Source organism: Mustela erminea, chromosome 17 (genome assembly GCF_009829155.1).
Source record: "Mustela erminea isolate mMusErm1 chromosome 17, mMusErm1.Pri, whole genome shotgun sequence".
NCBI classification, from domain to species: domain Eukaryota; kingdom Metazoa; phylum Chordata; class Mammalia; order Carnivora; family Mustelidae; genus Mustela; species Mustela erminea.
Window position 1 is genome coordinate 17,427,086 of NC_045630.1, and position 18,111 is coordinate 17,445,196.

At 43.8% G+C, this 18,111-nt stretch overlaps 1 protein-coding gene across 11 annotated transcripts in view; it reads left to right on the forward strand.

Annotated features, from left to right (window-relative positions):
* Positions 1 to 18,111, forward strand: part of CACNA1E (calcium voltage-gated channel subunit alpha1 E) — a 492,344-nt gene that overhangs the window by 271,248 nt on the left and 202,985 nt on the right. For all 11 annotated transcript variants that reach the window (XM_032317766.1, XM_032317765.1, XM_032317775.1 and 8 more), the window contains 3 exons: positions 4,038 to 4,141; positions 5,200 to 5,352; positions 6,727 to 6,908. In XM_032317766.1, the coding sequence (XP_032173657.1) occupies positions 4,038 to 4,141; positions 5,200 to 5,352; positions 6,727 to 6,908 (439 nt within the window). The remainder of the gene's footprint in view (positions 1 to 4,037; positions 4,142 to 5,199; positions 5,353 to 6,726; positions 6,909 to 18,111) is intronic.

Below are 18,111 nucleotides of genomic sequence, written 5' to 3' on the forward strand. Positions count from 1 at the left end.
CACACGATGACACAGAGCTCAGGCTTTTATGAACTCAGAATTGGAATTTTGCACAGTGGCCTCACTCTGATCCTGTGGCATGCGTGTATGTGTGTGCGTGTGTGTGTGCGTGTGTGTGTGTGCGCGCGCGCGTGTGTGTAGATCTTACAGCAGCCATCCCTTCAGGTGCAAGGAGCCTCTGACCTGCTGGTCCGGACAGCGGTCAGTGACGAGTCTGAGGAACTCAGTGATCTGTGGCTTGAGGATCAGGGGAGCCCAGCTCACTGGCTCGTAGGGAGACTAAACATCGTGACCTTGGTAGTTTTAGAAGCACAAAGGACTGAGGACCAGTGGAGCTATGTGGTGCTGACAAAGACCGCGCACAGCAAGCTGGCCGAGTGGGGAAAGTCTGGACTTTGACACCAGAAGGGGAAGGACTTTGATATTTGATACCTGCTCTGGCCATGTACTAGCAGTTTGATTGTTTCTAAGTCCCGACTTCCTCTCCTATGAGATGGAAGAAGTTGTAATATCAGGATATGTTTGAGGATTTCACGAAATAACTGAGATGAAAATGCCAGCCTTGTAGGTGACCCCACAGCAAGTCCCATTCTCGGAGCGCTTGGGAAGCATCCCCGTTATGACACACTTCATCATGAATTACAATTATTTCCTTTGTCTGTCTGCTTCCACTAGACCGAGGGCCTGGGCCTTCTACGTGCACTTGCCTTGAGCCTCCTGCGTCAGTCCCACTCCGTGTGAGGCCCAGAGTTTTGTGCAGCCCTATAGATCTCAGCACTGAGGCTGTGCGAAAGGGCAGGTCTTTAACATGTGGAGTCTCCCCCCTGCCCTCCCTCTCTCTAACTTTCCTGCTGAAGACAGAGCAGATCCTGTCCTGTGGGATCTGCTTGAGAGCAGGCGTCCTACATGCTACTGGAAGCTCCTCATTAGACTCTAAAATGTTTGAGGACAGATTCCTAGTGTGTTCCCGCGCGCTCCAACAGGCGTGTGCTTGGGTAGCTGCCCCCCTGTGCCACCTGCCCTTCCCATGGGTAAATTCTAGGGTGTCTGTGGTATTCCTGCCCGTTTGGTTTCTGCTTCAACACACTGACTGCTTTCATCAGTGCAGTTCGGTCCTCCAGGCACTCATCGAGCACCTTCTGCTTGCCAGAGCCTGGGCTAGGCGTGGGGTGTAGACATGAGGAAGACAGCATTTCTACTTGAGGGGTTCCAGATCTTGTGGGAGAGACAGAGGAGAAACCGGAGAAAACAGAGAATTCCTCTAAGATGTGGGCAGGGCAGAGATGGCAGTGGGTACAGAATTTTAGAGGGGCACAGAGCAGGGCCCTTTCCCTTAAATATCCTTTGCCCCCTAAGAATTCTGCCCCTGCTTCTACCAAGTGGATGGGACCTCCTGCCCTCAGACATGATATGAACACTAGGGAACAGCCAGTGGCCAATGTATGAGCTCTTCTGTGTGGGATGAAGGAGAAGAAATTTCTGAGGGCACGGGGACAATGGAGCGCCAGGTGGTGTGGTCCCGGCTGAAGTTTGGGGCGGCTTGGATAGCCTGGGGGACAGTTTGGTGGAAAGAACATGGACATGTCTTGTGGTCCACCCTGCAATGTCCTGACCACAGGTGCCATATTTTTGCTTCTCTCCTTCAAACGGACTCTACCTTTATTCTCTTTCCCACACGAGAATTCTTTCTCTTGCATTTGCCTTTCCCCACCAGCACTTATTTCTTCTTATTTCTTTCCTGTTTTCATCTCCGTGTTTCTTCTCCCCATTCGCTTGCCTGCCCTCTCATTCTCTTTTCTCTCAAGCATTTTTCTCTCCGTCTACACTTAGGCCTTCTTGCCTTTTCAATTTTGTGTTTTGGTCCTACCTCCATGTTCTGAAATATCCCTCCTTCCACTCAGGGTTGGGAAGGAAATTTCCTTTTCAATAGCTCTTTCTTAGGACTTGAAAGAGCATCTCATGTATATCCGGGTATCCTAGGAAACAGAACTCGGGTTTCTGAACAGGGCAGATTCTCCTCACCGTGTGTGCGTGTGAGGCAGCGCGAGCCCGAGGGCGAGGCGTCTCCCGTGGGCACCGCGCCTCAGGAGACCGTTAGCTGATTCTTCCCCTGTTAGCAGATTCAGCAGAACAGTGACCCCATTTTCCTGGGGGTTCTGGTTCTTTATCACTACACTCTCCTTGAGCTTTCTCTTTCTCCTCTTTGCTTTATTTGTTTCTATATCTCTTTTATTTTTCAGTCCTATTTTCCACGTTTCTCCTTGCTCTCTTTTCTCTGCCGGTTTCCCCTGGAAATGATGCCCCTCTCCTCCCTGGTTTCTCTCTTTGGTTTTGGCAGATAAACTCAAAAGCAGCCTCAGAGACCCTGATGCTCATTTTCAGAGACAGCGTGGAAGTTTGGGTCAGGAGAGGTAGAGGGAGACCTGAGAACCAGCTTGCCTAGTTCCTGAGACCCATTATGAGAGTAGGGTTTCTTTCTGGTTCTTATTTTGAGGTTGGGTCAACATAGAATTATAGTTTTAAAATTGAGAAAAATCCCTGCTAGTTGTTTCGATAAGCTTCAACTCCTGCTGGAACACTTTTAACTTCCTAACAGATAGTCGTACGGCCTGTGGCTGAGTATGTTTAATGTTGGGAAGTGGACCTACTTCATGAAACATTCGACCTTGTCCTCGGCCAGCACTATTCATGATTCTTATGTCCCTGGATCTGTGTAATTTGTATCTATTGATCCTATCTCTGCTTTCTAGAGGTATACAGCACGGATCTTTCATTCAAGTTCAATTTCAAGTATTGAAGGAAATGTTTCCTCCAAAATAATGAAATGACATAAACTATTCTCTCCACCTTTTGACTATGTAGAAAGCTTGGTTTTCTGAATGAGTTATTTGCTAGTGGCTCCAGATCACTGAAAAATTGTCGTGGAGAGGTCATGCGGGAGGACAAGGACTGTTCCACAGAAAGAAGACTAATATTAGACAAAACCAGTCGCAAAACCAGTACTGTTAATATTTTGTATGTAATAACTAGTCTGCACATTATAACTTGTAGAATACTACTATTCAATACCGTCTCATTTTATTTTTGTAGCAAAGTCCTGGTACTACCCCCATTTTGTAGATGAGGGCAGTGAGGCTGCTGGAATGTGTAACTTGCCTCACGTCGCTTGGTTCTCAAGTGCTTGAGTCACAACCGGAGCCCTGCTCTGCTGGCTCTTGGTCATCTGCTATGTCTTTCCTTAATACTCAGGTGTCATCGACTATCCACAGCACCTGCAGTGTCATGGGATTATATGAAATAAATTGTCTCCTCGAGACAAGGCACTTGGTATACACAGTCTAATAGGGTTGTTAAGGATTTGGGGGTGTGTGTGTGTGTCTGTGTGTGCGTGCGTGCATGTGTGTGTGTCTGGCTGTGGAGGTGGAAAATGGAAGCAGAGAAACCAAATCCAAGTTATACAGCGATGTAGAGCCATTATAAAAGTGCTGTGTGAGGACCAGTGAAGTTACTCCGTGATTTATAAGCTTCAGTGTGATCGATTCACTTGGTAAAAACTCCTGAGTGCCAGGGTGGAGAGGAACGAGTTACTCCTTTACTGCAGCTGATCCAGAGAAAGTCCCGGAAGGAGTTAGCAGACAGGGGAATCTAAGGAAAGGCTGAAATACAAAACCCAGGGGCCTTGGCCGGTTGGAAAGAGGGCAAGGAGGTTGGTGAGGAATAGAGAGGAGAGGAGGGGACAAGGTTTGGAGGCAGGAATGGGACAGATGCTAGGGAGCCGGTGTTCTATTCATGATCTGGAACTAGGATTCTGGTGTGATGATAAGTTTTCCTTCTGTGCAAAGTAAAACCCAGATGTGGCTAAATTTAATTCCAGTCAGAACCAGCGATGATTCACCCAAGCTCAGGTGCGCCCACGTGCAGCTGCCCTCGGCACCGTGTGCTTTCCAGGCTGATCCCTCCTCAACCTGGCTTCCCCTTGGGTCAGGGGGAGAAAGCCAGACTGTGGTAACCTTGACCTTCTGTGTCTCCACCTGCAGCATCCTGGCCACGGCAGGAACCCACTTCAACACACACGTGGACCTGAGGACCCTCCGGGCTGTGCGTGTCCTGAGGCCCCTGAAGCTTGTGTCGGGGATACCTAGTGAGCACCTGTCTTTCTTCTTCTTCTCCTCTGCTGTAGCTTTACGGATGTGTCCCTGAGGGATCTGGGGCTAGAGGAATCCAGGATAAACAAGAAACGATTTCTCCAGTGGTAATAAAGAGTGCAGAAGCAGGGATCTGGCATAACATTTTACTTTAAAACCTAGCAACTTTTTTCCCCTCTGGATTTTAAAGATAGTGAAAGATCTTTGTAGAATTATTTGCAAGGTAAAAAAGATGCTATAAAATGAAAAGGAAAAGTGCTCATTATATTTGTATGCATTTTTTCCAGTGCATTTTAACACAATTTGATCATATTGTGTCTATACTTCTGGATCCTGTCGTAGAAGCATTTGATTTTCCTGACATTAAATATTCCTCAAAAATATGACTTAAAAAGTTTGATATTACAGCCCATCTCATACAGGCTGGCTTCTTTAGTCATTTCTACATGGCTGAACAGTAGATTGTTTTCATTTTTTTCCAACTATAAATAGTGCGGTGACATGCATCTTTTTACTTAAATCTTATTCAAATCTCTGATTATTTTTTTAGGGTAGAATCCTAGAAGTGCACTTTCTGGGTCTGAGTGTATGGTGCTTTATGAATAGTGATTGTACTGACTGTGATCCCACAACAGTGGAGAAGCAGCGAGCTCTCAGATAGAGTCGAGTGAGAGGGGAGACAAAACTTGTCCTTGTTCTCATAGGACTTACAGCCTAGCAGGGCCAGGCTTCGTTTCTTTTAGGAAAGAAGCATGTTCTAATAGGTTTGTGAAAGATAAGCAGAAGACAATAGGGGTGAAACAAAGAAGTGAGGAGTAATAAGCACGTAAATGATTAGAGAATGGTAGAAAAAGCACGAGATGGATGCCAGGAGTAGTTGTGATGGCTGTCTTTGGCTTGACTTGTTCTGGTTGTCCCTTTGCAAATTGGCTTCATCATCTCAGGGCCAGAGGTTCTTTTCCCTCAAAGACTAGTAGGAGGAGGTCAAGGGAGCCTGCTCTATCCAGTGGTGCTCAGGGAGGCTCCCGTTGTCATTCTTTTCCTTTCCTTCCAGGCCTGCAGATTGTGCTGAAGTCCATCATGAAGGCCATGGTGCCTCTTCTGCAAATTGGTCTTCTGCTCTTCTTTGCCATCCTGATGTTTGCTATCATTGGCTTGGAGTTCTACAGTGGGAAGTTGCACCGCGCGTGTTTCACAAACAATTCAGGTAGGGTCATTGTTTCTTGCCTTCTACATCTTCCCTTCCTTGCCCCTCTGGTCATTGGAGTAATTTCAGGTCATCGGGAGACTGGTTGGAAGACAATATTCTGCCCCTGTCCCAGAATTAGAAACTCCCAAGTTAGTGGCTTTTTGAGGCACAAGCAGCCTAGACTAAAGGTCCCCATTGGACACAGATATTGCAAAACCAATGACCTCTAAAGTTTGTAGTCAGAGGATTTCCAACAGAAGATCTCAGCTCCCCTGTCCCATGGTAGAAAGTTGTCAAAACGCATGTCAGACCTCATCTGTCTGAATGCGCTTTGTACAGTGTCCTCTTTGGCTCAGAGACCGGGGGATCCACGAGTCCAGAGTCAGATTTTGATCTTTCTAGATCTGTGGAGACATTTTCCCTCGTGATCCATGTTGTGACTTTCCTCCTTCTCTGCTGTGTCCCGCAGAACGTGTAGAAGAGCTGAGGGAGCCCTGAGCTTGGCTTGCCAGGGGGCTGGGGGATTTGTGGTGTTCACAGACCCCCATTTTTTTTTAAAGATTTTATTTTTATTTATTTATTTATTTGACAGATAGAGATCACAAGCAGGCAGAGTGGGGTGGGGGAGCAGGCTCCCTGCTGAGCAGGGAGCCTGATGCGGGGCTCAATCTCAGGACCCTGGAATCATGACCTGAGCTGAAGGCAGAGGCTTTAACCCACTGAGCCACCCCAGGTGCCTCAACCCAAATTCTTAGCTCTTTGTATCTTATTTGTTCTTTTCAAGTTGAACAGAATAGCTTAGCAGGAAAGGGGATCAGGGGGAGGTTGAAGAATTTCAGTTTAGTATAATGTTTGTGTTTTATCAAAGACTCTTCAAAGAACACTTTCTACCTTGGAGTTTCATTTTACTGATTGATTGATTGATTGTCTTACTCAAGACCAGGAATTTGGGCCAGAAGAACAAGGTGTTGAGCCCTACTGTGGAGGGACTATAGTTTATCATTGTACCCAGGAAACGCAGGAAGACCTCAGGGTCTACACCACAGTCTGAAGTTAGACAGTAAGATCCTGCCTCCACCTCACACTGTCCTGTGTGACCCAGTCTGTCATGTCCTGTGGGGCTCAGGCAAGAGCAGAGCATGTGGCCTGCACCAAAGGAGGGCTGCGTGGACGAGAGGCTCCGTGTCCAGAGGAGGTTGGGAAGTGCTGGGATGAGCACATGGTAGGGGAGCTGTGAGGCGGAGCGAGGCCAGAGGCAGGAGGGAGCCTGAGAGAAAGGAGGACACGCCCTTCTGTGAGAAATGGCATTGAGTGTTTGTGGCTCCCCGAGTCCTTTCCAGCTCGTGCTAACCACCATGTGGTGTATCCCCTGCCCTCCAAACGTGTCTGCAGGTATTCTGGAAGGATTCGACCCCCCTCACCCGTGCGGTGTGCAGGGCTGCCCTGCTGGTTACGAATGCCGGGACTGGATTGGCCCCAACGATGGGATCACCCAGTTTGATAACATCCTTTTTGCTGTGCTGACCGTCTTCCAGTGCATCACCATGGAAGGGTGGACCACCGTGCTGTACAATGTGAGTAGAGCTGCCAGGGGGTTGCAGCAAGAGGGAAGAGCCCTCGGATGAGCCTTCTGACGTTGTCTGGAACATCTGGTTGTTCTGGGGCACGGGAGGGCTGTGTGTGGGGGGTCGGCAGACTCAACCGTGAGAAGTTGTAGCACTTTATATCCTTCTATCATCTGGCCTCTTGCTGAGTGGAAGCACACAGCTTCTTAGCAGAGTCAGGAAATCATATCCCGTTGGATGGGTGAACGGAGCTAGTTAAATGAAATCACCTTAGTAGTGATAGAGTGTATTTTCCAGCAGCTTCAGCACGGTGGCGGGGTTCAGCAAGGAGTACCAAGAGGTATAGACTCCTTGGTTGTGGGCCTCAAAGAGCTTGCCATCAGTTGGGGAAGATATTACAGTTGCTCTCAACCCTGGCTGCAGACTGGAATCAGCTAGTGGCTTTAAACAGTGACACCTCCTGGGCTCCGCTCCAGACAGATTAAGTAGGAATAGCTCGGGGTAAAGGCCTGTCATTGATTTTTTTTTTTTTTTTAAAGCTCCCTAGCTGATGCTGAGATGCAGCTCCTGTCAAGAACCCCTGCATCACATGTGCACAAGAAACATGCTTAATTGCAGGACTCAGTACGGGCGCTGGTTAAAATCCAAGTTCATAGGCCTCTTCTGGGCAGGTTTTGATTTTGTGTAGCTTTGACAAGTTCGTGGGCTCTATACTTCTTACAAGTGCTTCTGGTGGCTTGTATGATCGGGCCAGTTCGGAAGGTTCTGAGCAGGTGCACAAGACGAGGCTGTCTGACTGCCCGTCCGGGATGTTAAGGGACTTGGGCATAGTGACACAACAGACCAGGTGACCACTGAAGGATCTTCTGCCTCCCAGAGTCCGATTTTAACAGCTGTGGAAGGCATGGGCAGAGTCCAAGTTCTAAAATGACAAGGGTCGGGGAGACGTGTGCTTGGATGTAAAGGGAACCCAAGCGGGCAAAGCAGTCTGGGTAGGTTGCCTTTGTAGAGGTGCTTGGAAAGGTCTGTATTCGCCTGTGTACCTAGCCAGCCCACCCTGAAGCAGACACTTTGGAATGATTGTACCTTGTATCTTTACTTTCACGGGCTGCCTTTACCCTAAGGTGCCTTCTATCTCCTTTAAACCTGGTTCTATCTGTAGAAGCCTTAATGGGGGCAGGAGTGGGCACAGGATAGCTTACACAAAGCACTCATCAGAGGGAGCTCTGGACATCATCTACACTGGAGGGAAAGGAGATGCTGTGTCTCAGGAGAGACCCAACCAGACTGTAATGCCCAAAGAGTCGGCATTTGCACAAGGCCTGCACAAGTAGGTGTTTTGTACACGTCCATTACTAACCTGGACAGATCTCCATACGGGTGAGCAAGTCAGGTCTGAGCTTTGTGGAAAAGAGCCACAGGCTATTATGCTAAATCTCTACAGGGCAGTGAAGAAATCCCAAGGACAGTTCATGTGCCACAAGCCCAGTGACCTAGAAACACCTTGAGGACATTCTGATTCTTACCAGATGTGGGGGTAGCAGGAGGGAGGGAAGGGGGCCCAGATGGGTGAGATTAGCTGCTCTTTATTTGAAATGTCAGGAGGCCATGTCACTCAGATTAGCCCGGCGTCTCTGGAAATTACAGCACCGGCTCCACTTTGGCTGGTGTCACTCGTGGGGCTTCGGGAGTGATGTATTTCAATTATATGTGTAGACTCACCTAAGTGATGTGATAAATGCATTGAAAGCCTGAAAGGAGAAGTGTTGCATTTGAACCTACAGGCGTGATCTGTCGGTCCTCCTGAACCAGGGCTCTGGTGATGCCGAGACAAATAGGAATGCAGCTGAAAAATATCCAGCGTGTGCATGAATTCCTTTGTTCATTCATTCATTCAACAGATATTAAGTGAGCCTCTACTGTATGCCAAGCACTTTTCTAGATACTAGGGAAATATGGAGGCATAAAAGTGCTTGTTCTCACGGTGCTCTCTTTAAATTCCCATTTCTCTCCAGTTATCTATCTGACATAGGTATAGAGGTCACACAGAGACCATGATCTTGCCCTTTTCTCTACTTTTGCTCCAGTGAGAAAGCAGGGAGGAGAAGAGATCCTGCTGCCGATGCCCTGAAACCTTTCACTGCATGTGCTCCCACGGCCACAGACTCGTGTTCTCTCCGACTTCTGGTCTGTTGCTGTTGAACCTCACTTGACGGTGGCCTCCTGTTACCCTCGTGGTTGAATCCAGGGTTGAGGGAGTGAGTTGGGCTGTAGGGCTGGTTTCTAAAATGTGGCTGGCTGCTCTTGGGGAAGAATGAATCTCTGTCCATGCTGAAATGATTTCACTTTCCGCAACATTGGATCTAGGAGCGGGGAGCCAGGAATCCACAGGGAGAGGTATAGTTCAAGGTGGAAAACTAACCTTGGTTCAGGAGAAGTTGGAGGAAAAAGACACTCATTTTTAAAGCCAGTGGAGGCAGGACAACGTGTGTCTCCCTCAGAAGAAAGAACCAGCAAAGGCTGGGCTCCATCCACTTGAGCAGGGAACTGGGGCATGAAGCCTGACCCAGGCGGTCTTTGCTCCAGAGGCTGAACGCACAGCCTGGAGTTAGGGTTGTCTGCTTCTGGAAGGGCAGGTTCAGAGAAGTGGAGTCGTCCTACTGTTGGGCATAGGGCTGGCCGTACATGGTGGGCTTCCATCATACATGCTTTCAATTTGCCCAAATTCAGCCATTCAGCTTGGAAAGGAAGAGGGGGTCAGGGAGAAAGGAAAATAATTTACATAGTACACATTCATTCATTTATGATTCCTTTCACTGTTCCTATACCCACTGAAAGTGTGAGATGAGAGATGCCTAAGGAAGGCGATGGTTGAAAAATTGATGCTTCTCATAGCCAAGTCAACAATTCCTGACTATTTTTCATCTTTTTTCTTTTAACTCAGGACTTGGTAATGACATAATTATATATATATATATATATATTAGAATTGGTCGCACACCATGCAATTAACCACGAACAACTAGTAAATTCAGTATTACAAATTCTACTAGAGAAAATCTCTCACTCTGCCATTATTACCACCATCCCAATGAGATGCAAATGTAACTGTTGGTTTCCCTTTCTCCCCCTGGGAGGCTCAGTCCACCCAGGGGCTGTATTTCCTCCCCAAACACAAGAGACAGGGGTAGGGAGGGCTCTCATTTCCCAGTCCCGCACCTCTTCTAGTCAATGGTGGCAACCAGTATGTACAAAACACTGGTGCTGGTTGTGCTGGAAGCAGGAGGAGAACCTTCACGTTTACACAGAGCACAGAGACTCTCTCAAGCACGTGGACTTGGTTTTAGCCTTTCTCGATACAATTTAAATGCTTCCCTCCTGTCGGCATCTTTTTTCTGCTACGCAGGCTCTCCCTGCATGCATGCCTCCTGTGACTTTGTTTGCTCTGCTATGGGTTACTTTTTTTTTTTTTTTTTAATATAAATTCAATGGCCCACCATATAGTACATCATTAGTTTTAGGTATAGAGTTCAACAATTCATCAACTGTGTGTAACAGGCTCTGGGTTACTTTTAACTTCATCTGCATGTGGCTTTTCTCATTGGAATGCGTTATTGTAAGGGGCAGGGAGGGCTCTCCTCGCGGGGGCGACCTGCAGTCAGGCTTGCTCAATTTAGTCTCTACCCAAATTTCAATTCAGCTTGGTCAAACTCCAACTGTATTCTTGGCTTCCCTCCCTCTTGTGGTGGAAAGAATGCAAAGCAGTCTGCAGTTCTGCTGGCGGCTTCTTCCTGTTTTGACTGTCTCTCTGAAGGTCTCCTCAACTTGCAAACCCTCCCCTATTCTTGCTCGTTTAATTCATGTTATTTCTCCTGCCCTGACTAGGTGTTCCTTCTTCGGTACAATACATTTTGCTTGCGGTCAAGGCGGTTCACTCCACAGAGGTCACTGTGGCTCTTGTGTCATCTTCCAGCCCCGGTCACCTGGACTGCGTCTGGCTCTGGGGACTGGCTTGTTCCTGCTTCTGGTCAGTCTTGTTGCTGTGTTGTCACTCTGGTCTGGTGTGATCTGCTGTTTGCATTTCAAAGACTCACATGCGGATTCCAGAGGTTCCCAGGCTCTGTCCTTAGTCACTCCAGCCTCTGCCCTTAAAGTCTGTCACTTTTCATCTGTATTTCTGAGGCTTGAGGTGTCTCTTCTTCTTGCTCAGTATTGATGAAGTCAGGCGGGTGTGCACATTTCTCTGGGGGTGCCCTTTCTCCTGGGACGCAGCTGGGTCTGTTCTGACTGGCAAGGAGGCTCTGTGCTGCTGTGGAGAAAGAGATGCTCAGAGACCTCACCGGCTTTTTGCATGAGGTGACACGTAGTCTGGAAGCTCTCTGAGTCTTCCTTGCTTCTCAGTTCTTTGGTCTGTAAAAGTGGTTGTGACTCTGTTTTTCAGTTGCCTTCTCTCAGAAGTATACCGTCAATATTTGCGAAATAGTTGACAGTCACTCACTTTTTGCTTTAAGATTTTGCTCAAGTGTGTTATGCCCCATGGTCAAAAATAAAATTCAACTGAGTAAATTTGAACATCAAGTTGGCTTTTTCAGTGATTCATGAATTGGGCAGTATCCCATCTAGCAAAAGAGAGGCGCTCCCAGGAGCTGTATGAAATGGAAGGCTTTTACAGGCAGACAGGAGAGGAAAAAGGAAGTTTCTAACAGAGTGGATTGTTTTCAGGCAAGGTCACCTTCCTCTGGGGGAAAGGCAGGGCTCTTTCTACCTCACTAGTGCTGATCAGCACCTCCAGATGTACTGGTTCAAGGTTACCGTCCTGAGAGAGGCTGAAACTACAAGAAGATGTTGAGTCTTGTCTCCTGCTGTGGGGTCAGTGCAAGTGACTCTGAGGCCTCCTGTTTCTTTCTTTCTTTTCTTCGTCGTTGTCGTCTTCTTCTTCTTCTTCTTCTTCTTCTTCTTTTTTTTTAACAATTCCCACTTTTTGATCAGAATCTCAGCTTAACTGAAGGATGTGATCAAAATTTAAGGTATTAGTGCCTCTTGTAGTATGGCTCTCAAGTTCTTAGAGCTTTCACTGATCCTCTACGTGATATAGGTCGTGATAGAGGTTTTTTTTTGTTTGTTCATTTATCTGTTTCTGAATCTCCATGGTATTCCCAGGTCAAAACTTCAAGCCCATAATTTTTTAGTCAGTCATTTTCTTCATTCCTTTTCCAGCATTCCAGACTTAGGGAGGTTATTTGCTTGGTGATTAGTGGCTGTGAGCAAACTCGTGAGAGAATACAGGGAACCAGGGAGACTACGACTATTATTACTGTAAGTAGGATAATTCCCAGTATCTGAGTGTGTTTAAGAGCCTTGGTCCCCAAGACCCAAACAAATCAAAATCCAGTATGTCAAAGACCCTGTCGAAGGAGTTACTTTCTTAAGCCAGTTCAGTGACCTTATGTCGCTGAGTTTCCACTTTGCTAGAAGTGTTAATTCATGTACAGCCCGTGGTGCTGGCCATAGCACAGACACCTTCTCCCTCAGCTAAGACAGTTGAGGGCTGTCTTTTTATCAAGAAGAAGTTTGGCTAGAGAGTCTGAGGACCTTTGTTGGGCAGCTGTTGTTTTACCAGCAGATTCTGTAGTACTTTCAAGACTTAAGGAGAGTTTCTTTTCTTTTTTTTTTTTTTAGATTATTTATTTATTTATTTATTTGGCAGAGAGAGATCACAAGTAGGCAGAGAGGCAGGCAGAGAGAGAGAGAGGAGGAAGCAGGCTCCCTGCTGAGCAGAGAGCCCAATGCGGGGCTCGATCCCAGGACCCTGGGATCATGACCCGAGCCGAAGGCAGTGGCTTAACCCACTGAGCCACCCAGGTGCCCCATTAAGGAGAGTTTCTTGACCAGACCCTCATTGGTATTCACTCATGACAAAGGAAGCAAATCCTGAATCATGAAACACTTCTGGTAAGTCTTTTCTAACCCAATGTAGTATATTCAGGGGGACTGACCAATGAAGTAGCACATTGTATTTGTGAAAACGTAGGGGTACAGTTAGCCTATGAGGCATTCCTCAGTTATGGGCCAGCCACTTAGGGATTCATAGGCCCAAGAATGAGAACCACTACAGACAAAGATACATTCGGTTGGGACACAAACCACCCCCACTAAGTAGGCACTGTTAATGGACAGATCAGAGGTTTTGATGACAAATCTAGCCGTCTGAAAGGTCTTAGGAGATACAATGGCCTAGGAGATACAGATGATGGCATTATCTTTCCAGACCAATACCAGAGCAAAGGAAAGAAAGAAAAGAAGAGTTTTATGCTTAAAGTCTTGATCCAGTATCTTGGGTAGAAGCAGTTACTTCGATATCAGCTACTTTTCTTCCTCATCAACTTGATTTTGAAGTCTCCACCTGGTGAACAGGACCATATGTTGGGTGGAACCTTCTTTAGCTGTGAAATATAGATCCAAAGTTCAGATCTCTGAAGTTTGGCTGGATGGTGAGGAGGATCTGGTATAATGCCATCCAAGGACATTCAAGGGCAGTTTCTGTTCTTAGTGATTCTGAATCAGAAAGCAACTAATTGGAAACATTAGTTTGGAAAATTGTAGTCAGATATTTGGAGAAACTTTAACAATTCAGGATCAAGTCCAGTTTATAGGTATAGAACAAAACCTCAAAGGCAATTAACAGGACTAGAATCTAATACCTATAAAGGTACAAACATAATTTCTCTTCCTATAATCAACCCCATTCTTTTAACCAAAGATAATCACAGTAATACTCATTTATTTGCATTAAACATGACCTGATTACTTACATAAATGCAGCAAAAATGGTGATTGACTATAAGTTCTTTCTAAAGATTGATTTGCTGGAATTTTTCTTAGGGAATCTCAGACTGAACTCTGAAAAATTCTTTGAAGCCAGGAAAATAAAATAAGGGCTTCCCATAGATTTTGCCTATAATACCTACAGTTTGGGTGAATTCCTCCTTTAGGGTCCCTCAAAATATCTTGATGTTTCTAGGTCTACCAGGCAGTGACCTACCTTCCTTCCTTCCTTCCTTCCTTATAAGGCTACCAGGAACCTTACTTATAAGCAAGGTATCAGGATGATCTTTCCAAGTAGTTACTTAAGCTGTCTGGTCATATCTGAGTCTATACACATCTTTCTCAAATATGATATTCTAGTCAAAGCTTTGGTAATACTACCAATGTTTCCATTGTGTTCTATTACAGGGAGAATGGATTCTTGTTGAACTTATGCACATAACTAATTATATTGCCATGGAAAGAATACTAAAGAATTTCTGATTTTTGGAGGAATTGGGTAGGGAGAAAAAGTAAATGTTTCATTTTTGTTTACAGAGATGTACTTTACCAAACTGCTGTAGGTCATGGATAGCTTAAGAAAAGGTGGTTTTTTGTTTTGTTTTGTTTTGTTTTTTATATCTAGAAAAATAAAACATATATCAAGAACTGGCAGCAATCAAACAAAAAGTCATAAGGAATTACAATTATCCCCCTAAGTTTGGTCAGTCCCATGTAGTTAATACTTGTTCTGCTTGAATCTAGTTTTTTCACTGGTCCTGGAATATCTTACCCAGTTCAGTTTTATTTTCTTAAAGTGCTTGTCAAATTCCTTCCTAAGGATCTCCTTGAAGATGAAACACTTTGTGGAACGTCTTTACAAAAGCATCTGAATAAAAGAATAACTGGCCTGTAAATGACAAAAGACTTGAGAAGTGCTCATTGTAAAAGATCTGATAAGAGTTTGTCATAATGGAATTGACAAAGAAATTTGGTTATTTCTGTGACACACAGCATTTTAAAATTATGACTGATAGCATTATATATCAGGACATATCAGATTTCTAGGAATTTTATACAGTTTCTAGAACACTAATAAGATTTTCCTATACAAGTATGACATAAAGACTTAGTATTACTTTTTTTTGAAAGATTTTATTTATTTGACAGACAGAGGGAGCACAAGCAGGGGGAGTGGAAGAGGAAGAAGCAGGCTCCCTGCCAAGCAGGAAGCCTGATGTGGGGCTCCATCCCAGGACCTGGGATTAGGACCTGAGCTGAAGGCAGATGCTTAACTGATTGAGCCACGTGCCCCTTAGTATTACTTCTTATTTGGCAATGCTCCTATGTAATTTAACATATCAAATAAGGCTAATTAGCTTAATATCTCACTTTTTATATGGAAAGAAATCAATCTTTTGAGATGTTCCAGGGACCCTCTGATCCAAAGATAGTTGTAAGGCAAAAGACCTTATTTAGGATTTAATTTTGTGAAGTTTGTAAAAAATATCAAAGGTTTTAAAACACTTAGTCAAGTTGGATTATAAGTCATTGTGAAATAATACTTAGTTATATATTTAACAAATAGTGACAATTAGAGATTTTGTAGGCAAATACAGAAAGTTAAGTAGCTGGAAAAAAAAAAAAAGAATTTGGGATTTTAAATAGAGAAGACTCAGTTTTCTTCAAGTAATCAATGACCTGACATGTTATACAAATAACATGAAGCATGGCAAATTATTTTGGTAAGACACAAAATCTTTGCTGTTCAGGTACATTACTTAAAAAGTAAAGAAAACTTTTCACAGTGTCTTATCAAAAGCAGATTAATAGTCCAATAAAACTTTGTTCTTGGGACACCTGGGTGGCTCAGTTGGTTAAGCAGCTGCCTTCGGCTCAGGTCATCATCCCAGTGTCCTGGGATCGAGTCCCACATCGGGCTCCTTGCTCTGCAGGGAGCCTGCTTCTCCCTCTCCCTCTGCCTCTGCCTGCCATTCTGTCCGCCTATGCTCGCTCTCTCTCCCTCTCTCTCTGACAAATAAATAAATAAAAATATTAAAAAAAAAAAACAACTTTGTTCTTTTAACGGAGAGAAAACCAAATCCTAATTTTGCACCAGCTTACTTTTGATATTAAAACACATTCACTTAATTAAATTCATTCCAATCTTAGCAAGTCCTGACCGTGCATAAAATTGCTTTCCAAAGATTCCTATTCTACAAACCTTGGTGACTTTAATTATATATGTTAGAATTTTTAACCCTCAAAAATCTTACCTTTTAGTAAGAATAAACAATTATGAGCTGTCTCTTACACTAGCATTCTGTGGACTTGCAGACATTTTATAATTTCTAGAAACACATGCTTTCTCATAGTAGTTTTTTCAGCATAACCTAAAACTAACAGACTCAAATATCTTTAGTTTTCCTGTAAAAGGAAGCCAGAGTAGATAACTTATATTCAGTAATTAATGTTTCAGTATTTTATCTTATTTGGAAATAATCCAGATATATAATGATTACCTATCACATGATTTAACTTGGCAAAACCTTAAGGTTTCAGGTTACCCAAAAGATTTGAGAAACTATTAAAAACATCTTAAGACTTTTTTATCCCACGTACATCCATTCAATTCACTTGTTCTCAACAATTATATTTAGAATACTTAGAAAATTTCATTGTATGAGGTTATTTTATTCTTGTTGACAAGTTTTGTAACAGATATAATATGAGTTTGTTTGACTTGCAAACCCAGGTAGAATAAAAGTTACATGTTGACATTATTTTTAATTTTGATAACTTTAAAGATAATGTCTATTTTAATTAGATGAATAAACTTAAACTAGTATTTAATTACTAAAGATTATCTGAGATCATGGGAACCTGAAAGGCATTTGGGTTAGTTTTAGTGATAATTCTAAGAATTTTATGAATATGTGATTCATATTAGCACTTAATTATCCTTGGGTCAATTAGATATAACTCTTTTACAAATTGATTTCGGTAATATCAAATCAAATACCCATATTCAGAGATAGAAAATTATCATGCATGTACAACACATATATGAAGATACACATAAATAGACATACAAAAAGCCTTATGCCTCCCACTTAAAAATTTTAGCCACAAATCAAGTAGTTATAAAAGAGATTGGATACCTTTCTGGCAGGTGGAATAATTTAAGATTACTTGCTCAGGTGGCTAATGTTTTTTATTAATATGTGTGGAGAAAACACTTAAGATTTTTATTTGCCTTTTTTTTTTATAATTTTTAAATTTTTAAAATAAACATATAATGTATTATTAGCCCCAGGGGTGCAGGTCTGTGAATCGCCAGGTTTACACACTTCACAGCACTCACCATAGCATATACCCTCCCCAATGTCCATAACCCCACCACCCTCTCCCTGCTTCCCTCCCCTCAGCCACCCTCAGTTTGTTTTGTGAGATTAAGAGTCTCTTATGGTTTGTCTCCCTCCCTATCCCATCTTGTTTCATTTATTCTTTTCCCACCCCCAAGCCCCCCCACGTTGCCTCTCCACTTTCTTATATCAGGGAGATCATATTATAGTTGTCTTTCTCTGATTAACTTATTTCACTAAACACAATACCCTCTAGTTCCATCCACGTCATCGCAAATGGCAAAATTTCATTTCTTTTAATTATTTGCCTAAGTTTAAAAAAAAAAACTTTTCACTTTTCTGTCCTTTTTTTTTTTTTTCCTAAAAATTAGCTCCCTGAAGTTTGCATATCAAAGAAATGGCTTAGACAAGAGTTCTTGAGGAAGACCAGGTAGGAAGGATACTTGTACCTCAAAGGTATAGGGAAAGAATGCACAAAGGACTTTTGTTTCTTAAGGCCAGAATTTTTATAATACTTACAAGACTTTTGAGATAAATAGATGAGATTGGTTGCTTATGAAAGGACTGACACACCTACCCACCTATGTTGGAATGTTTTTCTTTCCCTCTGCATACATTTGTTTAAGGGAGAGGGCCTAAAAAATATTGCTGTTGGGCTCTGAGTATCAACTTCCATTTTGGCCAAATTTCTGGTCATAGGGTTATTAATTCCTTTCAAATATCTTACCAGGTTTTAGCAAACAGTAAATACATCTGGCAGTATTAAACAACTTCATGGACCCTCAAAGAGGGTGCAAAAGATATTATCTTTGCAAGATTTAGAGCTACTCCCAAGGATAGCCAAAGAAAGGAACTGATAACCTGCCTGTCCGGGGCAGGCAGAAAGCCAAGCCGAGTTCTTAGGACATAGTATAAAACAAGAAAACAGTCATCCTTGGAAGAGAAGAGATCAATAACCAATAAGTCTGGAACTGGAAAGGGAGAGACAGTGAAATTGTATCTTCCTTTTTCAGCTGGGTCCTACAGACAGAGGTCTAGGAGAG